General features: G+C 33.3%; 4 protein-coding genes and 1 pseudogene across 4 annotated transcripts; 3 read left to right on the top strand and 2 right to left on the bottom strand.

Moving 5' to 3' along the window:
* The first annotated feature begins 1954 nt into the window (after window positions 1-1954).
* On the top strand, window positions 1955-3054 carry LOC120219556. The gene has a single exon (XM_039216383.1). It carries the CDS (start codon window positions 1988-1990, stop codon window positions 2654-2656), a length of 669 nt encoding a protein of 222 aa, XP_039072314.1. The 5' UTR covers window positions 1955-1987; the 3' UTR covers window positions 2657-3054.
* Window positions 3055-3163: 109 nt separating this feature from the next.
* LOC120219277 lies at window positions 3164-5359 on the bottom strand (annotated as a pseudogene).
* A 2870-nt stretch (window positions 5360-8229) lies between these two features.
* LOC120219558 (photosystem I reaction center subunit V, chloroplastic-like) lies at window positions 8230-8823 on the top strand. Its single transcript, XM_039216384.1, has one exon. It carries the CDS (start codon window positions 8268-8270, stop codon window positions 8748-8750), a length of 483 nt encoding a protein of 160 aa, XP_039072315.1. The 5' UTR covers window positions 8230-8267; the 3' UTR covers window positions 8751-8823.
* A 3745-nt stretch (window positions 8824-12568) lies between these two features.
* Window positions 12569-15604, top strand: LOC120219555. Its single transcript, XM_039216382.1, has one exon. It carries the CDS (start codon window positions 12603-12605, stop codon window positions 15534-15536), a length of 2934 nt encoding a protein of 977 aa, XP_039072313.1. The 5' UTR covers window positions 12569-12602; the 3' UTR covers window positions 15537-15604.
* Window positions 15605-16516: 912 nt separating this feature from the next.
* Window positions 16517-20270, bottom strand: LOC120219553 (phosphatidylinositol/phosphatidylcholine transfer protein SFH1-like). The gene is made up of 11 exons (XM_039216380.1): window positions 20026-20270; window positions 19888-19916; window positions 19131-19214; window positions 18993-19046; window positions 18818-18895; window positions 18606-18659; window positions 18254-18313; window positions 18081-18176; window positions 17696-17797; window positions 17532-17612; window positions 16517-17088 (listed from the first exon to the last, which is right to left on the bottom strand). Exons 1-11 carry the CDS (start codon window positions 20078-20080, stop codon window positions 16771-16773), a joined length of 1011 nt encoding a protein of 336 aa, XP_039072311.1. The 5' UTR covers window positions 20081-20270; the 3' UTR covers window positions 16517-16770.
* Between the last annotated feature and the right edge of the window lie 3578 nt (window positions 20271-23848).

The following is a 23848-nucleotide window of genomic DNA, read 5'->3' as shown; positions in this document are numbered from 1 at the left end:
TAATAGTTGTTTACTTTAATTTAATATATAATAGTTTTTTACTTTAATTTTATTAACTTTTTATATATAAATAAATTATATATTATATATACCCGGATACCCGGTGTTACTTTAAAATAATCTAAAAAAAAGTTGTTTACTTTAATTTAATATATAATATATTAATAAATATATAATAATAGTAAATCATAAATCCAAATTTCAAATTCAAAGTTTTCAAAATGCAAATTAAATAATATTTTAACATCCTACCTTTCTAATTTTAAGAGCCTTTTGGACGTGATCATTGTTAGCACAATAAGCACAAATGTAGTATTCATAAGTCTGAGAATGATTATTTCAAGAAAAAACAGTGCAGAAAAGCTTGAAAAAACAAGTTAACCCGACCGGGTACCCGGAAAAAACAATTTTTGTGATCCGGGCCCGACCGGGTATTTTTTAAAAGAAAATTACCCGATTTTTTTTCGGGTAATTTTGCACACCCCTACATACAATATATGTATTCATTTTAAATTTAATTGTGTTAAGTTAATTTGATTTGAAGTTTAATTGTTAAATAAATTTGACTTGAATTTTAATTTAAAAGGTGAAAATATCTGAATTTTTTTCTCTGACTAAGAAGTTTAGGTTTCATTTTGAGATATATAGATTTGCATGTAACAATCATTGTACGTGTGCTTTTGGAATAGGGGGGGGGTCCTTTTTGTCTCTACATTTGACAAATCAATTTCAATTAGTAAACGTGGCATCCATTGGTCCACTGAATAATTAACTTCACATTATCTCTTCAATTTGATATTTTTATTTAGGTTTATTTTAAAAATAAATATATAAAATATGTCATTTTCTATAAATATCTAAAGTATTTTTAGTCAAAATCAATATTTAAAATATTTATAACTTTTGTTTAGATATTTTTTTATTAAATTAGACACTTAAAATATATTGTGTTTTTATTTAAAATTCCTAAACTTATTTTGATTCAAAATATTTTAAATACCTATATGAAAAAATACTTCAAATATCTACTTTGATAAAAAAAATTATATTTAGAAAAATAGTACATTTTATATATTATTTTTTAATTGAGTCTTTTATTTACTTATAAAACGAGCAAATTAAGTTTTTTTAATAACTATATTTTAAAAAAGGTAAAATTTTAAATGGCATAATAAAATTTAATTTATCAGGTTTAAAAGTTAATTAAAAATGTAATATAACAATTAAAATATTTTTTTATCTTAATTGTTATCAAATCTTGAACAAGTATATCTGACCGGTTGGTCAAGTTGTTTATATTTATTATCTCATATTTCTTTTGGTTATGAATTATAGACTCATTAGGATTACTTCCATTCCTTCCCCTAGTGTCGTCCTTTCCGCTCTCCTTTGAATATGATTAAGATTAAATTTAGAATTTATAATATATATTATCAAATCTCGAATTAAATTATAAACAATCCTTCTTATTTATTCTTCATAAAAAGCAAAAAAAGTTACGCGGGATATAAACGAAAATTAAAATTCAGTTTCTTGAAAATATCACCGAAATTAAATTATTCTATTTTTCCAACGTAAACTAATAATTAAAGTAATATGATGTGATTTTTAATAATAAATAACAACTCCAGACTAGTGGGAAAGTAAGCCTGAATAAAAAATAAATAAATAAGCCGAATGGTTGGATTAGAATGCTGGGCCTTGTTCTCTCTTACGAAGCCCAAGTATGTGAATTAGCGGAAAGAAAATCTGACCGTTGGGATATCAAAAATATTACCGTTGCCAATCTCACGCGTTTTTTTTTTTTGGAGAAAGCACTTTAAATATCACAGCCTCCTTCCATTTTGCCTCAACAAAACGTATTCCATCTCTCTAATCTCATCTCATTTCATCTTCGAAAATCCTCCGTTTATTTATTCTCTGATAGCATAAATTCTTTTAATTTATATTTTTATTTATAATTATTTTGTGATTTGTTTCTTCGGTCATGGCCGAAATGGCAGACACCCACATTGTAGAAATCCCTGTAGATGAAGAGCGTCAACAGAAGCTCTCATGTGCTTTAGCCACCATCTCTGCAATCCAAAACCATCCATTAATGGAGATCTCTCGGAGTCCGGGCCATCTCTTGCTTCTCAAGTTATGGCAAAGAGAGGAAGACCTTTTTGGTCGTAGGATCGTTCTCAAAGAGTCCAGGCTCGACTCCATCAAGAGAGAGATCTTCCAATTGTGTTGTTTCTTTGTCATTTTCCTTGGACTTTTCTTCAACATCTTGTTCACGTCTTCCGTCGGTGCAGAAGACCACCGCACTTGCGGGAAATGGTGGGTGCCATCAATTGTTTCGCTCTCGACTTCACTCGTGTTTGTGTTTTTGGTCCAGGTCAAGCTTTACAGGTACTGGAAAGTGGAGAAGCAGTTGCAGAGGGAGCGGAGCGATAACCGAGTACTCACGAGGTGCATTCAGGAGCTGAGGATGAAAGGGGAAAGCTTCGATTTGTCAAAAGAGCCTCACATTGGGAAGAGGATGAAGAGCTCGAGCGTTGAGATTAAATGGAAGCCCCTAACATGGTGCTCTCAGTACCTGATCACTGTTGCACTTGTTTGCTTCTCCGGTTTGGCTTTGCTGGTCTGCAAGTTCATGCTCTGTGGAATCTAATACGACTTGTGAAAATGCTTCCAATGTAGAAGGTGCCGTTTTAAACACTTTTATTGGGGTTTTGATACCAGATAATTTGTTCACAGAGGTCTTCATTGGGGATGAAGCATCTTGGTCCGATAATGATTTATTTAAAACCTGCTGGGAGCTATGAACTCCATTACTAGCAGCAGGTCAAAGAAGACACCACTACGGTGTTGCAGAGCAGAGGCGATTCTATAAACCTTCTTCAGTCATTCAACTGGTCCTCAATTTAAGAGCCTGAGATCTTGTATACTACTATCAAAGAGATGCTATTTGTGATCTTCAATGGCACCACGACTTGTGTGCTCTTCTAGATGTACAAGAAATTCTTTTACGACTCAAATAATAAAACAAATCATTCATTCATTTATTTATTTTTTAAAATCAATCTATGCATCATCCTAAGTTCCTGATTAAGAAAATGAAAATGTTCTTACAAATCCAAAAATACTTAAATCTAAGTACAGTTGGTTCCAAAAATATTCAACAAGAGCTATAAGAACTCCACCATTAACTTAACTGCTTTCAAAGCCAAATATCCGGAAGACGCCTTCATCGGTACGGCTGAATATTTGTTCTTGTCGTCACCAGCATAAGCAAGTAAATTGTATTTAGGATTCCATTCCACACTGTTCATGGCAGCTCGACAAGGAATTTGATGCACGGTTCGGCCGGTATGAACATTGGACTGTTGCAGACAACAGCACAAACTGATTACAATATTTTTTATGAACTGTCTTTACCGATAAGGGAGTACAACTGATACATACTATATCAATAAATAGATCTTCACTGGCAGAGGCAATATAGTTGCCCGTGTAATTGAAGCTTATTGTCCGGACAGGCCACCTGCAGGAACACAAATTAATTATTTCATGCCAATGACAAATATGACCAAAGTTAATACAAAGTTCCAAAGTCAGGTGAAATACTCAAGCCAAGCTTAGTAAATGTTCGCACGCAAAGCATCTCTGATATATCCCAAAGGCTGACTAAGGAATCAGCACTTCCAACAGCAAAATATCTACCATAAAATAGAGATGGATTTATTGGAAACATTTATCATCTCAATGAAAGAAAAAATATATATTCATTGATGGCTGACCACAAATACCGCGTATTTAATACACAAAAATAACCTTGCATGTACGAAAAACGTGACATATATAAACATTAAAGACAGTACATATATCCAGATTTGCAGATTTACTCTTACATGATATATGCATAAAGAAATGAGGATGGGCATCCAATAAAGTCAAGGTGCAACAAAGCTTAGAAATTAAGAGAGATTTAGGCCAAACTTTCCTGTTGGATCAATTGCAATATAGTAGCAGCCAGCTGCATGTGCCATGAGGGTGTCAATTGGTCTAATGGGTATGCAAGTACTTCAAAAGTACCTGAGAAGAAGAACAATCAACAAGGAGAATACAAACATCTACCTTTAAACTAAGGCATAATAATAAACAATTTTTGAATGAAAGAGAGAAGCATAATTGCTAACAAAGAAATTGTTCCAACCATTTCCTGTTGTCAAAAAGAACATGTCTCCGGTCATATTCCAAGCAATTTCATTTACCTGAAAAAGAAGTGTATGACTCGACCACTGAATTAGAATAATAGAAATTTTATTCATCCTTTTAATCATACAGCTAAAGCTACAGCATCCCATGATTAGCCATTAGTTCCAAAGAGTTAGCCGAGTAAAGGCCAAAAGCTTTTTATGATATTTCATATTGCTTCTCATGGTTAGGCCAAAAAATGTTGATGATATTACACAGCTTAAGTAACAATTTGATTAAGTGAATGCGTTGCGCACTTAAATGTGGTTCCTACTTTATAATAGTCAAGTTTGTGTTTTATGTAAAATCTAAACCTTCTAAAACTAGGCCTCTAATGCAAGTATCGGCATAAACTGATAAGTACCTCATAATTGAACTTGCGCCTGTGAATCGGCTTAAATTTCGAACATCCAGTATTGTTAATTCATCATCCTTCAGAGAATAAAGCACAATAAGATCAATGATAAACTAATTCATTATCGTGATGAAACAATGGGAACAAAAACTGCTCTACCGCTACAAAAAATAAGTGCTTGTAAAAAGTTCCCAGCCACAGATGTTTTGAAGTGCACCAAATGACATAAGACAGTAGAACATACCCTATTACCAACGGCTATGTGTGTCCCGTCAGGTTTATAAGTGATATTTATATTCTCCCCGCCAAGTTCTGCTTGCTGGGAGTCAACATAAGAATCATGGAAGAGATGTACAAGCTATAGAAGTCTCTCCCTTTACAGTTAAGTCTTCTAAACAATAACATTAAACAGCATTTCACTTACTTCGAGCATCCCATAGACGAACAGTCTTATCACCAGATGCAGTTGCAATGAGATCAGCTTGATCCACACTATCAGTGTGTCCCTTCAATTCAATATCTTTAGCCTTGCCCTGCACCAAACATTACAAAACCACCATTAGCAAAACAACATTATTAAATTTCCAACATCCAAGGTTCAACCCAAACTAAATTCAGATAAATTGTGCAAATACGATTTCAGTGATGATACAATAAAACGAATGCAAAGACAAGGTAGCTTCTCTAAAACTTCTCCTACTGATGTACGTGTATCCTAAAAGGTCAAAATATAATCAGCCCCTGTACTTGAATGTCCTTCATTTTGTCTCTATAACCTTTTTTTACCAATTAAAAACCATAATCCAACAATGCATACTACTATTAGTATTTTTGGTCAAAATTTGTGATCAATACACTTGTCAAATAATTTTACAGATAAGAGGAAATATTTTTTTTCTTTTTATAAATCTCGAGTTTGAACAATTAATGTATATTACTTTCATAATACCAATTATCGATTCCAATCATTACTAAATAACACTCCCTCTTCTCTTCTATGTAGTCTTCCCTCTTATTTTATAAACATAAAGGTACATTAATTACTTCTCATTTATGTATTTAAATTATAACCTTTTTTTCATTTAAAATGATGAGATATTTTATCGAAATAAATATTTAATATTTAATTATGTTATCATTTTGAAAAAAAACCGGATGAAGATTGATAAATCATAATTGATGTATCGAAAATAGGTAAATTTTTAAATTCACATTATTTAAGACTTATGATTATTTGATTTTTGAAAAATAAATCAATTTTTGAATTGATTCCTCTATTATTTTTTATTTATTTTCTGGTAATTCGAAGTAGAGAAAAAGAAGATCAATGGTCCTGTTGTCAGTCTAATTCAAGGTGGTTTTCAACTTAAATTTGTCTTATTCAACCTAAACAATTATATAAATTTGTAGTATTTTCGGTTGTAATCGAAAAATTACATTGCGAGGGGTTTAGGGTTTATATCGAAAAAGTTATACTTGTAGTATTTTCGGTTGTAATCGAAAAATTACATTGCGAGGGGTTTAGGGTTTATATCGAAAAAGTTATACAAATTTATAACATTTTCGATTTCAACTTAAAATGTTACTCTTTCCATCATAAAAAGTTACAATTTTTTTATAAAATCTTCTATTGCAACTTATTTTTATCAATTTTTTTAGCATTATACTAATAAGATGAAACTTTAAAGATATTTCTTGAAAAAAAACTTGGACTCTTTAAAGGGAAAAAACAGTAATATTATTGGGGACACATGAATGGTTCTCTTGCTTTGCAGTTTTCTTCCTTTTCTTGGGTTTTTCTGCTTCCACTTCAATTTCAGGTATTTCACCAACAAATTCTTTGTATAGCTTCTAAATCCATTTCTCACCCTTCTCATATGCCTATGCAGATGCTATTTTCCTTTCTTTAACATCTTCCTCTGCAACTGCAAGGAACCTCCTTCAGACCAAGAAAGGTTCTTTCTTTTTCCCTCTATTTCAGTTTTACTTATTATGGAGTATTGCATGAATCTTCATTAGCTTCCAGATCTGATGCCTTGGGTTTTTTTCTCTCTCTCTCTTTATTGTTGGATAATCATAGTGAAGGAAATTCTTGTGCTTGATAATTATAGATTTTATACTACTCTCCATGGAGCTTCCAATGCTGTCATTCAATTGATGTGTGCTGATCTTCTTTTTACCTTTCATAATGTAAGGAAACTTTTTCCAAGTGAATATTTGCAGAACTTTGTGCAAAATGTTAAACTCATCAAACTTATGCCTTGAATTAGATGATGTTGATTATTGCTATGCAATTGTTATAACTTCGGAGAAGACCCTTAAAAAAATCAAAATTCCGTTGATAAAGATTTCGTTAAACTTTATCTTTTGAGCAGAACTTTTAGAAGTTCCTTAGAGAATTTACGCCATCTTCAAACCACCCTCCATCATTAGAGTTTATACTCCTTAATCTTTGACCTTTGATAGTTGGCAGTCAATTTACACAGTCTTTCAGCCTTTTAACATACATAATAATCTTAGACCTACGACCAACCATCCTATAAACGGGATATTTATACTCCAAAATGTTGGAAATAAAGAGATTGTAAAACCATACCGTTAGCACTAACTGAACAAAGTAATAAAAAATAAATAATCGAAAGATTAGAACCGTGTCGTGGTGAAATCACTTATTTAAAAAAAAATCGTCTATGTGTGTAATTGCTATAATAGAACCGTGTCAGTGTAATTTTTTATACATAATTTTTTTGTCAAATTAGGTATTTGAACTTTGTTTTAAGATTCAATGTAATATCTAAACTTTTTTTTTGTTTAATAAGTGACTTGAACTTGACATATTAGTTCAAATTAATATCAGAGTCTTATTTTTTAACTTAAATTAGTGCTTACGATAAATTATTTATTTGAATTGTGAAGTCACATTTAGATATCAATTTAAACTTAAAAGTCAAGTTCAAACATTTAATTGGATAAAAAAAAGGTTAGATATCAAATTGAACCGTAAAATCAAGTTCAAGTACCTAATTAAATTATTAAGAAACATTTAATTGAACAAAAGAACTTTAGATTTTGTATAAAATAAATTAGCTGACCTTATTTCCATATGTAATGGGGTGAGGGAGAGGTAAGGTAGTAGGGTGCCTCCAACGCCAGGTTGCTTCCGTGGAAGACTTCGGCAGTCAGAATTATAAATTGCCTACCGTAGGACTCGATCCCACTACCACAGGTTTAGATTTTGTAAGATGGTGATATATTGAACGTTTTGTATAAATAATATGAGTGTAAATAATAAAAATCGGAAAATATATTTATCTATTTTTACTTTAAATTCAAAGTAAAATATTTGGATTAAAATCAACCAACAAAATTTTTTAATCTTAGACCTTTTAAACATTATTTTATGCGCAAGTTCAAATGAGGGGCATCCAAAATCTGTGGTGTGCTGTGACATGGGAGGAAGGAAAGATGCGTTATCCAAAGGAAACCAATGAAAGAAAGGCAGGTAGGCATTCAAAATCTTTCTCCAATCTCATCCTCACTCTCCTTCCTCCTTCCTTCTTCCTACCACCACTTATTTTTCCTATATGATTTTTTATGTACAACATTTCCCCCCAAAATCATCTCATCTCATTTTAGTTTCTCCCTATCCACATTCTTCAGCGCAGGCACCATGGCAGCCTCGTCAGCTTTGTTCACCCCCGTCTTCTCCACCGTCCAAAACAAGCACGGCGTCGGCAGCCACCAGTTCGCCCCCTCCACCATCTCGTTCCAAGGCCTCCGACCCCTCAGCAAGGCCAAGTCCTCATCCAAGCCCACATCCATCGCAACAGCAAGTGCCAGGTTTGCCATCAAAGCAGAGCTGAATGCCCCAGTTGTGATAAGCATCAGCACCGCACTCTCCCTCTTCTTGGGTAGGTTTGTGTTCTTCAACTTCCAAAGGGAAAACGTTGCCAAGCAAGTGCCTGAGCAGAATGGGTTGACTCACTTCGAGGCTGGAGACACGCGAGCCAAGGAGTATGTTAGCCTTCTCAAGTCCAACGATCCTGTGGGATTCAACATCGTCGATGTTCTTACTTGGGGATCCATTGGCCATATTGTTGCTTACTACATCTTGGCCACCTCAAGCAACGGCTACAATCCCAACTTCTTCTGATCATGATCCTGTGCCTCCTCTTCTTAATCATGCTTTGTTCTATTACTGGGGGGATCTCTTGTCTTCTTTAAAAACAAAAAAAATTTATTGCTTTTCTTCTGCTTTATTTTCTGGGTTTTCTTTGATGCATATGATGATGACTTGGTTATCGCTGTTCCTTTCATTTGATCTGGCTAATAAGAAATCGTTAAGAAAGCAGCTGATTAATGCAATAATAAGCTCTGCCTGTTAGATAATATTATTCTTACGTGTAGTAACTTGATTTGAAATCGTCCGCATTGCAGAGGGCTGAATTTGCTTTCTACTTACCCCTCATATGGATAGAACAATGGTGGTGCTGATGTACGTACCAGTCACTATGATGATTGTTTATTACTGAATTCATATATTCCATTTATTTGTTTATTAATTTAAATAACAATTAAGAATATTTACGGCTTCTTAAATTCATTTGTGAAATTAAAAGATGGGTAAACTATGTAAGTGGTAATTGAAGTATGAGTACAATTTTGTTTCAGCACTGAAGTTTTAAAACTAACAAAATAACCACTAATGTTATCATTTTATAATAAAAATATAAACTCATAATTTGAAAACTCTAATTAAAAAGAAGGATTAGGAAGAATCAGAAGAGATCGAGGAAGAAGAACTACAGAGGTGTTGGAGTTATTATCCTTAACAAGAGACAATCTTTGAACGGTCACATTCGAATCCTTCCGGCACTTTGCTGGCTTGAACCTTCTCTTCATCATCACAACAGCAAACTCTAGAAAATAGTGCAATGAGAGCAAAGATATGAACAGAAGGATTTACGATTGTCAACCCCAATCCTCCTTATATAGTCGAACGAAATAATACATTCTCAACGGTTAAAACAACGCATTGTCCCATCGCGCTAAACACAAGACGTCGTACATTTATGTCTGTGAGTGGTTTAAGAAACAACAATCAAACCGACATTTCCCCAAAAATAGTTTATTAAAGACTTGTAACACTTCAATGACTAAGTCTTGAGTCAAGCCACTTTATGACATTTCCTCGACTAATGAGGGACAAATGATGTTCCTCTACCAAATGTCCTATGCAGGTCATCTCTACATCTGCATCGCAAAGTCTCCAGAGAAAGAATCTCTCTGTAGGTAAGATCTTGGAAGAGCACCCTAGAGAATGAACTTCGAGAGCTCCATAAGACATAGGGAGACTGTCTCTAAAAGGACCTCAAAAAATTATGATTCATTGATATGACATCTGACATGCCCACATGACCTACTAGAGTTAAATTTACTCCCAACCGACTGTATCCACCTAATTTGTCTTCCAATCTACGGGTAGCCAAAATGACCTTACACCTGAAATCAACTCCAAGAGTCACTATAAAACCTCTCGAACAAGATTGAAAGAATGGATAGAATTCAAATTAAATCACCTCACCCTTATTCATCTCTTATACTTCTTTATAGAGATAAAATTTCTCGATATCGTTCAACGATCGATTCATCATCGACTACGACACTCCAACCAAATCAAAAGGGATAAACCGTTGATCGCTACAACAACCCATTTGATCACATCAATAATAATAAAATTAATAAATTGTAGAAAAAATTTCTTTCACTTACAAGCACATTCTCCTATTTCATTTTACTTATCGCGAATTGTAAAAATGACTGAGATTCACAACTTGATCAATATCTTTAGAAGTTTTCATGGTAGAGTTGTCTAATTTGAATCCCAAATTTTTTAGGAGTGGTGTGTCCTGGATAAAACGAATGGTTAATGCTTTTGAGCACTTTGACTTGAATATTGAGTGCCATGAATTTTCCTTTATTTGGCATTCAAGAGTTTGTTCAAAGCATTGGGGGGAGCAATTAGGGTACTTTCATTAAACTGAATGATCTGAATAAGAACCATGAAAGGTTCAATCAATTACAGTAGAGCTGCATCTCCCCTCACGTCTTTGTAAAGATTAATGGCTAAAGTTATTGCCCTCGTCAACTTGCTTCCCCTGTTTTCGGGAATGACGAGTATATATATATTTGCAATATCAATTTACATTTTTTTTAATTTTACATTTTTTAAAATTGTTGATGAATGAATCTTAACTCATAATATATATATATATATATATATATATATATATATATATATATTAAAAAGCTTTAAAGCAATGGATTTAAATAAGATGAAAACAATGGCAGATCTAAAAATATTTGTTAGCAAAAATGTACATATATTAATAATATTAAATTTTTTATAAATTTTAGAGTTAATATAATCAATAAAATAAATAATTAATAAAAAAAATTTAGATTTCAAAATTAATACGTGTCCATCTTAAAAAACAGTTGCATTATCTCCCGGATAAAAGCCACAACTATCAAATATAATGCAAAGAAAGAAACAAAAAGATGTTCGTATAGCTGAAGTGAAAACAAGTTGGCTTTTCTTAGGGTCAGTTTAGTATAATTTTTTAAAAGTAACTTTTAAATGTGTTGTAGAAATAAAATTTTAAAAATATTATATAAAAATATAATTTAAAATTTAACTATTTGAAATTACTGTTAAAAAATTAGTGTAAAAAGATAAAAAATACATTATAGATATTATATTGTAAATTAAAAATATAAATAAAAAATATTTTATAATAACTCACTGTTAATATTTTAGTATATAAATCATGAATTTTATTTATTCTTAAGTAATTAAAATAAATTATTAAGTAATATATTATTTTTAAAGATGTTAAAATTAAATTTTAAACATAGATTTGCATTATTCTAATGTTAGCGAGGAAGATGAATAATAGAGTAGGCCGTAGTATTTGTTCAGTTCTCAGTTGGACTGGTCTTGGGTCCAATTTCCGGCGCAAAAAGTTTAACATGGTGTCAGATGTGATGTGTACACTTCCAGATGAAATAAATGAACACTGCATCAACATAATACCAACACTCGAACAATTCCTTCATTGTCTAATCTGCAGAATCTTAAACATAGATTTGCATTATTCTAATGTTGTTTTCAAACTTTGAAATCCTTAATATAAAAACCAGTCATGGTTCCCCCTTCCAATGCCCCTTTTCCCCTCAGTTTTTCTCTGACCAATCCTTGGCTTCCGAGACAAAGGAATCCACCCCCATGTTACATAAAACAAAAAGCAATGGCCTAAACCCAATGCAATCTATTAAATTATTCATGCAAGTAAACTCTCTCTGCAACTTCTTTTTAAGCATTTTTCTAATATTTTATGTTCAAGCCCCCACTAATCCAGCCTATTCTCTTACAGCTTGGTTTTGTGAGAGAAGATTTTAAAAAAAGGGGAAAGAAAAAGATAGAAATGATGCCCTTTTTTTTGCAGCAGATGGTTTCTCTTGTTTTCCATTGCTTCAAAGTAAAACAGAGGTGAGGTAAGTAAATTTATGGTGTTTTAATTGCATCCTACTAGCGGGCAAAGGTTATATAGTTATGAAGGTTTTTAATGGACTATAATTCTCCTTTTTGTTATGCAAAAGAAGAGAAGAAATAGGTGTTAGCTGTAATGGAAGCAAGACCCACTGATAATGAAGTGAGATAATAGTCTGAGAATCACATGCAGATTTCTCCATTTGACATAACTATTGCATTCAACTTGTACTGTAGCCGCTGGTCAGAGGCGGTGCCCATTCACTCAATTATTATCTGCCAGAGAGATAATTGATGCAGGAGGAACCCGGGAAAGGGAAAGGGTCTCAGATTTTATTTATCTGTTTCTACACTTTGTCTTTGTTAAATTTGATGGTAACTTTTGAAAGTACAAGCTCTATCATGGTGTAGGCTTTAGAGAAGAAACATTGTACAAACACTAGATCTACTGTAATGGAAATGGTTGAAGAAGAAGCATCAGTAGCAGGGCTCACCATTAAGACAACTGGTAAAGATAAAGATGGTTTAGCTTGGACCGCTAAGGATCTGCATTCTCCGAGCTTAAAATCATCAATGGAGTCATCTCCTTACAACTCTCCTTCCTTGGTGTCCCCACCATCGTCCGCCTTTGTTTCCGCTTTGCAGTCGCCGTATATATCACCGAGGGCCACAATCCCGAAACCCCAAGAGAACTCTAACTGTAACCCTGCTCTTGTCTCTCTTTCATCGTCGCCACTAGTCTCATCATCACACATAGGGGATTCACAGTCCGATGATATACCGAGTAGTTCCTACACTCCACCATCGGACCAGTACGAGTACTCCGATGACCCCTCGTATCCAAAGCTCAAGTTTGTAACTTGTGTTCCAGTTCCAGATCCTGGTCCACGCGTCTCATTCTCGTTTCCAGTGCCTCGAATTTCCTTCGCAAAAGCTCCTGTTTCTCCGGCATCTAATGCCAAACTCCGGAGTTGTGATGTTTTCATCGGCTTCCATGGTCAGAATCCTAACTTGGGTCGCTTCTGTAAGTGGCTTAAGTCGGAGCTGGAGCTTCAGGGGATTGCTTGTTTTGTTGCGGATAGAGCCAAGTATTCGGATACTCAGAGCCATGAGATTGCGGACCGAATCATCTGCTCGGTCACGTATGGAGTCGTGGCGGTCACCAGTTGTAGCTTTCTCAACCATCATAGCTTGGAGGAAATTAGATTCTTTACTCAAAAGAAGAACTTGATCCCACTATTCTTCGACACGGGACCGGCCGATATCACTGGGCTTCTCAACTGCAATTCACTTGATAAAGAATGCAAAGAAGCAATCGAAGGAGTAATCAAGTGTAACGAGTTCAAACTGGAAGCCAATCAGGGTAACTGGAGAAGCTGTGTAGCTAAAACTGCAGTAATACTACGAACTAAGCTTGGGAGGAAGAGTGTGGCAGAGAAAGACTTTGTTGGTGAAGGATTTGAGTTGCTGCCCTTCCCCAGAAACAGGTTTTTTGTGGGAAGAGAGAAGGAGATTGTGGAGATTGAATCTGCCTTATTTGGAGTTGCTGAGCAAGATCATTGTTGCTCGATGATGCCCATTATCAAAGGCGAAGCGAGCGGACAATCCGAAGGGCTTGCAGAAGAAGAAAGTGATAATGTTTCCACTAGGGGGAGGTTCATCAATCTGGAATTCGGTAAGAGCAAAGAGCCTACGCCTGAGGCATGTATTGAACCAGTTATGGGGAGAAGTTCGATGAAAAGATCGAAATTCAAGAAGTCGAAAAGTGGGAACTACAAGAGCTTAGGCAGCGGTGTCATTTGCGTAAATGGTGTCCCTGGCGTTGGAAAGACGGAGCTTGTTCTTGAGTTTGCCTATAGATATGCCCAGAGATATAAGTTGGTTCTTTGGGTTGGTGGAGAAGCTAGATATTTCCGGCAGAATATACTGAATTTATCACTCAACTTGGGATTGGATGTGAGTGCCGAAGAGGAGAAGGAAAGGGGCCAAATTCGAAGCTTCGAAGATCAAGAATTGGAAGCATTCAAGCGGGTGAAGAGGGAGCTGTTTCGGGACATGCCTTATCTTTTGATCATCGACAATCTCGAAACGGAACGAGAGTGGTGGGAAGGGAAAGACCTGCATGAGTTGATTCCTAGGAACACCGGAGGGACTCATGTGATCATCACAAGTAGGCTACTAAAGGTGATGAATTTCGACATAATGCAGCTTCCTCCATTGCCTTTATCTGATGCAATGATATTAGTACGAGGAAGAAGGAAAAAGGATTACCCGGCTGATGAGATGGAGTTCTTGAGAAAATTTGATGAGAAACTGGGAAGATTGAGCTTTGGTTTGTCGATTATCGGTTCACTACTTTCTAAACTGCCCATTTCTCCATCTCAACTCTTTGAAGCTGTGAACCAGGTCTCTACTTCACTTGAAGATGGCTCTACTTCACCCGCTGATGAGCAGTTCTTCAAACACAATCCTTTCCTGATGAAAATTCTATGTTTCTGCTTCGCCGTCTTGCACCAAGTCAACGGCAGAAGGAACGGTATTCTAGCCTCGCGAATGCTTCTTGTTGGTGCTTGGTTTGCCCCATCACCGATATCGGCAAATTTGCTAGCTACTGCGGCCAAGTACATGCCTGTTGGTGGAAACAGATTCAAAAGATGGACCAAGTGTCTAAGTCTCACTTTCAGTTGTTGCGGTGGATGCGGTTTAGCTACTCAAAGCGACGAAGATTGTGCCAATCTCCTCGTGAAGCTAGGATTGACAAGAAGAGCCAACGGGCAGAATGGATGTTGGATTCAGTTCCATCCTATAACTCAAGCGTTTGCAAAGAGAAAAGAGTGCTTATCGGCAGCTAAAGGCACTGTCCTCAGCATAAGAAAGATCGGGAACCCATTGCTGAATTCCGATCACCTATGGGCTACTGCATTTCTCGTATTCGGGTTCAAGTCGGAACCTCCCGTTGTGCAGTTAAAAGCAATAGATATGGTGACATATATCAAGAAGACGGCACTACCACTGGCGATCGGAGCCTTCACGAAATTCTCGAGATGCAACTCAGCATTGGAGTTATTGAAGGTGTGCACGAGTGTGTTGGAGGAAGTAGAGAAGTCGTTCGTATCTTGTGTTCAAGGGCCGCTGTGTTGGAGGAACAAGTTACAAGGGAAGCAAAGGGTGGACGAGTACGTATGGCAAGAAGTGACATTGCTGAAGGCCACCCTGCTGGAAACCAGAGCCAAGCTGCTGCTGAGAGGTGGCCATTTCGATAGCGGTGAAGAGCTGTGCCGAACTTGTATTAGTATTCGGACGGTCATGCTGGGGCACAATCATGCCCAGACCTTGGCTGCTCAAGAAACACTAGCAAACTTGGTGAGAATGAGAAGCAAGATATGATACTATATATACATGGGCAGCTCATTCTCAAAGGAATACAAGTTCAGTTTTGTTCACAGAACGTAAAATACGGTCAATGTTTTTTTTATTTTGCATTTTTTTTCTTCACTCGGATTAGATTAGATTGGATGGGAAAAGGAAATGGCACTGCTTTGTTTGGGATTATTTGTGCACAAATTTATGCATGCATCTCATTTATCACATTATTTGGTAAGGCTTCAGAGAAATTAAACATATAATTAATCCAAGTTAGGAATGGCTAAATTAAACATGTGTATATACATGCGTAATTAATCGACGACTAACATCAAGACTTGTGTCATTGCATAGAGAGAGAGAAAAAGAAAAATTAACGATGGCCGATAAATATTTGAGAAAGAGAGCTAACTCGTTTTCATCTCTTTATCTACTCTTCGCTCCCCAAATCTCGAAAGATTCTTTCTTGACCAATTCCCTTCTCCTCAACAACTATTTCTCTTATAAACCACAACCATTGTTGTCTTCTTTGTTGAGCAAACTAATTCATTTAGATGGTTTTCCAAGCTGTCCTTCTGCATGAGCTCATGGAAAAGAAATTGAAGCACATTTTCATCTTTGCGTATGCTGAGTTCATGCAAAGGGAAGCTCGGAAAACCATCTTGCTTGATGGGATTAATCCTTCTTTCCTTCATGCAAAATTGTATGTTTATCATAAGATTATGCACTGTGACTCAAGATCATTACTTTTCAATCATAAAGCATAAAGTAATACAAAACGATTTTGGTTCTTGTTTTCATCTGCAGAACTACTCTACAATGCAGAAATATCAGATTTTGGCTCGACAAAATTGCTGGTGGAGAGTACACTGCCCAAGGTTCTTCCTTTAGTTATCTATGTTTGTGATTGTTGTCTTGCTGCTCTATGCTATACTAATGTCTAATGATCTACAAAGTCTCCATTTGCTGGTACGAAACTCCATTTGTATTTTCATTCCCGAATTCAGATACTATTCGGACAGGGAGTATCATGTTTCTGACAGAATTTCAGGGAAAAAAATGTACTAGTATACAACCATATCAAGTTACACCAGTTCAGTTGTTTTTCAAACCAGCGTCGAGCCGATGCAAGAAAGCTCTGGCAATACATTTGATAGTTGAGATACAAGGTCATCCCTCATTCTAAAGTAGTTTTCGACAAGCCTTTTGCCATGTGATCACATACTGGCAACAAATAACTGGTATATTATCGAAAAATCTAAACACCATTTACCTTAACACCATCTAATGAGTTGCATAGAGCGTTCTGGTCTGCAAGCTTATGAAGCTCGGATTCTACGGTCTTTGCAATTTCAGTTTCTTCTAGACCCGGCTTAGGAAAATCTACATGAACCGACCCCTGTTTGAGCAAACCAGTCTCTACAAGTGTTGAATGTTGCTTTATGTAATTGTAAAGCTGTCGATGGAAGGTATGATCTAATGAGAAACAATTATCTAGCGTTCCATTGCTGCTGTTACGTGATGACCCCGAGCCTTCTTTTCGACAAAAATGTGGGAGGGATGAATAATCCATTATCTGGCATAGTTCAAATGAACATGTCAAACATGATTCCCAATGTTTGTATATGTATGTATGTATGTATGTATGTATGTATGTATAAAAAGGACCTACCAAGAGAAGCAATTCATTATTTAAAGCTATCTTTTCATACATCCTTACCTTTCAAAACAGTACACAAAACTAGGAAAGGTATTTGGTTTGGATCTTTTGAAGGTAAGTATAAACAGGCTATCGTAAAAACGAAAGCATTAACTACCAAAAATAGGTGAATACGAACTCGAGACCAACAACAATCCTCTTCATGTTACAGAAGCATAACAGCAAACAATAATGGACTTCCGAGTCCAAAGAAAGTACATTTTATGAAGGAAAAAAAACAAGATGTTATTGCTGATATTTGAGAAGGAAACATGTTTTCGAGAGAGTTTCACAACTAAAGATGCAATGGATTTTCTTACTTTCAGTAACTCATCCCTTCCACAACCTTGAAGCACCTGAATTTTCAGCTTCGTCCTTTCTTGCAAGAGGGGTTTTACAGCCTGCCAACATTTGTATTGAAGCATTAGGCTTATATTTTGTATGACTCAGCTGAGAGAATGCGGGTATTAAGAAAGGCAAGAACCTTCCAACATGTCGAAAATATGTACGGAGCATTGACAATATAATATGTCTCCGTCTTCTCAGGATAATTCAAGTCATCAATTGTTGTTATAGTAGTCAATAGCTGCATTGGCAAATAGGATGAGAGATGGATCAGCATTAGAAAGAGGAAGTATTGATACAGTAACTAGCACATTTCAATCACCCTTCTCAAGTAGTTCTGAAATTTGGGACTCAAAACAACATATACGTAAACGGATACACGACAAACTTGCTTAATACAAAGATAAAAAATTACTCGTGACACATTTTGTAATAAGTTGACATTTAAAGATACTATGATAGAGAAAGAGAGACAGTTCAAAGAGATTGTAAGGAAAAAGGCTATATCATACTATAAACCACACCTTTATTTGGCTCAGTGCCGAAAGCTTCAAGCCAGTCATATCCAAAACTTTCAGGCATTTGCTAATATGCCGTCCATACTTTTCTGAGGCCTTAGGCTATAACAAAAGCGACATGTTATATATAATACATGAGAAACATCATCAAACATCATATTGCCAAAGTCCATACTCACCAATACAACACGATCTCTATATTCGTTCATTTGAATGTGTGATTGTACATAGTAATTCACCTAGAACACAAAAGAATTACAAATTTAATATAGAAATAACTTCAGACACTGCATTAACAATAAAGCATGTCCACGAGAAGGAAAAAAGGGTCATGGAAGAGGAAAAAGAATGCCAAATATTGTATGTCAAGGTAAGGAGGAAATAGAGGAATGTGTCAAGAACATCATGCCCCTCAATTAAACTCTAGAATGTTTCAAGTTCAAACATGACAAGTCTTTGGATGATTTCTTTCAACATCAAACCAGATTCTACATGCTGAAATGAAAAAATTTAAATAGATCATCTCCTTACTGATGCTTTATCGTATGTGCTGAGCCCAACACCGATGGCAACCACAGGAAGACCCTGAAAATGTAAGAATGCATGTGTCGATTAATCACGTTACAAATTTTTTTGTTCTGAAGGGATCCTAGTAGCTCTAAAACAAGTACAAGAGATCAACTCCACATTATGTATATATGAAAATCACAACGAACATGGATATCAGAATGATAAGAAAATACCTCTTTTGAGTAACCCGACAATCCAACAAGTTGAGAATCTCGTACCGCTCTGTATAAGTCAGTGGGGACAATTGGTTTCTACATAATTAAGAAAAGGTGATTTCATAAACTAATAAAACAACATGATTTCATAAACCAAAAGTATTAAGAATCAGTGTATGATAGAGAAATTCACCGATAATATGTTGTCAATCTCATTTTGTATTCGCCATTGCAAGCAATCAATTAACTGAAGCAGGCAACAAATTACGAATTAATATATGAAAAAGAAGAGATCTTTAATGCATAGTTCAGTGCACCATATGAATCCCACCATTTTATGGGCTTTTTGAACATTCCAATCTCTCGCTCTGAGGAACCGCACTAAACTTTCCGATGGATACCCATGATGCATATTCTGCAGACCAAAGAGTTCGAGTTTAAATTACATATTGGCAGATCATAGTACAAAACATGTATCTTGAAAGGTTGTATTCATCCATTCCACCCACAAAAGTGCATAAAAAGTATATGTATGGCAGCATACAAGCACGGCAGACAAACTAAATCAGGGAAAGATAAATGTAAGGAACTTAATTCTGTCGAAACACCTCAAAAAGGGATACTTTTGTATTCTAGCTTGAATAGTTAATATCAAACATACACAAATCGTTTAAGATGATCCCTACAGTACAATTGCACATCCCACTGTTGAATGATCACTAACAAGCTAGCATTCTATTTCAGTAACCAATCACAAAAGATCGATCCTATGTTATCCCGACTCTTCATTTTTCTAGAAGCATCCATGTCCGGCACATGGTATGGAAATATGGTCCTCCAAATATATGGAAAAGCTCGATATGTACCCGAATCGAACAAACCTTAGAGTCATATTAACTTAAGGATAAAACTAGCAAGTATCAACTAGCTTATATGTAACTCTTTGCCAACATACACAACTATTGAATCACCCCATACTCTAGTACAAAAAGTGAGCAAGAGAAAGTTATATAAACTGAATCAACTACAACTTCACATAACTAGAAGCATGAGATTGCAAACCCCACAGCAGATCAAAAGAAACTGACCTGAAATGTGCTCTTCATTTTCTCATCAACTGTAAGTCAAATTTTCCAAAAGGAAAATTAGAAAAATCATAAGTGTTGGTTATTTGCATATCAAAAAGAAAATATTAAAAAAAATATTTTTTAATACTTCAATCTCACCATTGTCCATCAAAGACAGAAATTGCTTGATGACTTCTTGATGAGCAGTGCTCATTTTTTTTTCCTTTTGTTTTCTTTCCTTTCTCACGAAGGACCAAAAACAAAGTAAAAAACAAATTCCGATAACAAAAAATTATTACTTTATCTAAATTCAGAAGCTCTGGTTCTACCTACTTCCTCCCTCTTGCTATCTTTGTAGCTTAAAGATTGAAAATTTAAGCTCAAGAATCTTCAAAAGAAATAAGAATAAGAATAAATAAAAAAACCAGAAAACTTTTCTGCAGAAAAAATAAATAAATATTGGATCTTTATTGACATACGGTGTTTTTCCGCAGCCGGTGACGTATTTTTGGTCAAATTTGTAATTCGGTATATGATCTTTAATTTGTAATTCAGTATATTTTTTGGGTCAAATTTATATAAGATTTTAATTTTAATTCAATTGTACATATAAAAGTTTGACATACGGTGTTTTTCCGCAGCCCGGTGACGTATTTTTGGTCAAATTTGTAATTCGGTATATGATCTTTAATTTGTAATTCAGTATATTTTTTGGGTCAAATTTATATAAGATTTTAATTTTAATTCAATTGTACATATAAAAGTTGTTTATATTGAATTAATATGTGTAAATTCCAAATGATTTTAGAGTAACAATGATTTGATAGTTTATAACAAATTAATTAAGTTAAAATTTATAAATATAATCAAAACCAAAATTACAAAACATTTTAAGAATTATAATTATATTACAAAATTTTGAAAGGTTAAATGTATAATTTTATTATTTTTAATTTATAATTATATAATTTTAAAGATATGGAACTAAAATTAATATTTTTACTAAAATATATTATTTTAATTTTTAAACATAAAACTTTTAAAGGACCGAAGGTATAATATCTGTCAACCCTCATCCTGACATTTATGAATAGAGCAAATTGTGTTGAGAGAATCACTCTCATATCTGTAGTACTCGATCTGGATTAATCAGTCAATAGATTGAATATCAATAATTAATTAAAAAAGTATTATATTATAATTTTTTTAATTGTACGATGAAATAAACCCAATGTATACAATTATAATTCGACATTTCCATGAAAAATTTATCATTTAGAAAAATAAATTCTGATAACATTTGACATTATTAAATTCGTAAAAAAGGCAATTTGCTTTGATGTATGTTCACATTATAGCTATTCGTCACTAAACCATACATTGAGGATCACCTTCCAGCTTTTAATGATACGTTTTCTTTTTCTATTTTTTAGCATATTTTAGTTATTTTTCGTGTTTTTTGTAAGATTAAATTTAATATTACTACGACTTATTAATATAATGTTTATTTATTATCATATAAATTTTTTATTTTTTATACTCTAAAATTAAGTTTAGATACATAATTTACGTTCGTGGAGAGTTTTCTCACATATTTGACTTTAATTTGAAATTTGTTGGTGGTCTTTTAGTAGTTTAATCTCCTTTTGTGATTCGTTTGTTGATACAATCAGATTTGGTTATATCTATCATTCGTTCGAGTTTTTTGTTAGGTTTTTAATATTTTCCTTATATAATTATTGTGTGATTTTAAGTGAATAATTTCTTGCATAAATGATTATAAGAAAATATCTTAATTATGTATGGTTATAATTGTCAACCTTCGTTGCAATTCTGTTTTTCTACAAAAATACTTTTAAATAAAAAGATAAATTTAAAAAAATTAATTACTTATTTTCTACTTATGTTTACAATATTTCTATTCAATAAATTTAGATTAAAAATAATAAAAATCCAGTATAATGATACATTATCTTCTACGTTTGCACAAATGATCACTTTATTTATTTTTATTGAAATATTTTAACTCCAAATATTTTTTTTGAACAAAATATATTATGTTAGATGAAAATCGTTAGCTGATTAATGGTAAATACATATTATTAATGTTATATTTTTACATGTGTTCAATTATTGACGTAGCATGTGTCACATCATTCAAAAGTGATGATGCATTATGTGTCAATTTAGAAATTGAACAGGTGTAAAAATATTACGCCAACAACATGTGTTTATCGTTAGTTAACTAACGGTTTCCATTCAATAAGGTCTATTTTATTTAAAAATTGAAACTTGGAAGTTACAATATTAAAAATAAATAAATAAATGAATAAAGTGATCATATATATAAATATTGAGGAATAATTTTTACTTTATACCTAAATTTATTGAATTCAAAAATTATTTTTATCACTCTTAAATTATTTAATTGTGAAGGATAATTACATTTTTGGTTTTTCTTTTATTATTCTTAAACTTAGTTTAACCATATGTATTAACTTTTAGATGATTATATATTTTTTCTTTTATTTTGTTGACTTTTGTATTTTAATCAAATTTTCAATTATATATTTTAAATTAAGTTAATTAATGTAAATGAGGAATAATTAAATAAAGTCATCTCAAAATTGATATATAATTTTTAAAAAATGGTTGTCCCTTGTTCCCATATGTAATGGGATAAGGGGGAGGTAAGATAGTAGGCTGCCCCCAATACCAGGTTGAGAACAACTTCCGTAGAAGTCCTCCGAATTATGAAATACCCTCTGTGGGACTCGATCCTACGACCTCAAGGATAAGAATCTTGTGTTCTACCAACTGAGCTAGATAGTCATCTCAAAATTGATATATAATTTAATTATATATAAATCTAAAATTAAGTGAAACATAATATAATTAAAATTTATTAAGAATTAAATAGATTAATTAAATGAATAATAAATATATGTTAAATAATAACCAGGGTATACTATTTTTCTTTTAAATAAGAATTATTAAAACCATATAATTTCATCTCTTTTTATTTATTCGATTCAATTCGATTTGAATTATTATTTAATAACTTTTGGTAAAAATTTGTTGTTCAATGATAATTTCTAATTTAAATTTATTTTATAATTATATAAATTTTATAGTAATTACTTTTACATTAAATTTAATTTTCAAAACTAGTCCTATCAATTTTAATTTCAATTTGAAAATTCAATTGGATTATTAATTTGATTTTGACTACAAAAATCAAATAACCTAAGCATAGGAGGTTTGTTTGAATATTATGTTTGACCCCAATTTTAAATTTTTCCATTCATAAAGTGCTCACCAACTTTCTTAAAATCAAGTCTAGTCCACACGGCTTTGAAGGTTTCAATGAATCCTTGTGGGTAAAATTTTGAATCGCCATAATATAAAATATTCCATATTTTAAATTTTAGAATAAACTATATGTTTGGTGTTCCATCTATACTCGTATTTTTATTTCAGTCACTTAATTATTATTTTTAAAATCATATATAATGTTATATTTTGGTTTCGATTGTGCTAACTTGACGCTAAGTTTGAGGACTTAACAAAAATGAAGACGTGACATGATATAATAATAGTTTTAGTCTCCAAACTTACATATTCTATTAAATTAATTTTAATATTTAAAATTTACTATTGAATTAATAGTAAATTATTAAATTATTTCAAATTAAAATGGCGACCAAATTGATAAGGTTTTAAAATATTAAGGGTTTGTTTTAAGGAACAGCATCGACACGATGAACAGATGTCATATGTTGTGTAAAGATTAAAGATGAATAAGGTTGAATGAAACCAACAAGAATGTCTGGTCCAATCGTAAAAAAAAAAAAAATTAAAAAGGAAAATCAGATTTTGACATATATGTGATGTGTCATCATCAAGCTCGCCCTTGATTGAAAAGGTATGTATGTTCATCATTATTTACCTAATTCCTCGATCTTCGTGGGATTGTTTTTCA

The sequence above is a fragment of the Hibiscus syriacus genome, unplaced genomic scaffold (genome assembly GCF_006381635.1).
Source record: "Hibiscus syriacus cultivar Baekdansim isolate YM2019G1 unplaced genomic scaffold, ASM638163v2 tig00110206_pilon, whole genome shotgun sequence".
NCBI classification, from domain to species: Eukaryota; Viridiplantae; Streptophyta; class Magnoliopsida; order Malvales; family Malvaceae; genus Hibiscus; species Hibiscus syriacus.
Note: the sequence above shows the minus strand (reverse complement) of the source record. Positions and strands in the feature narration are given on the sequence as shown.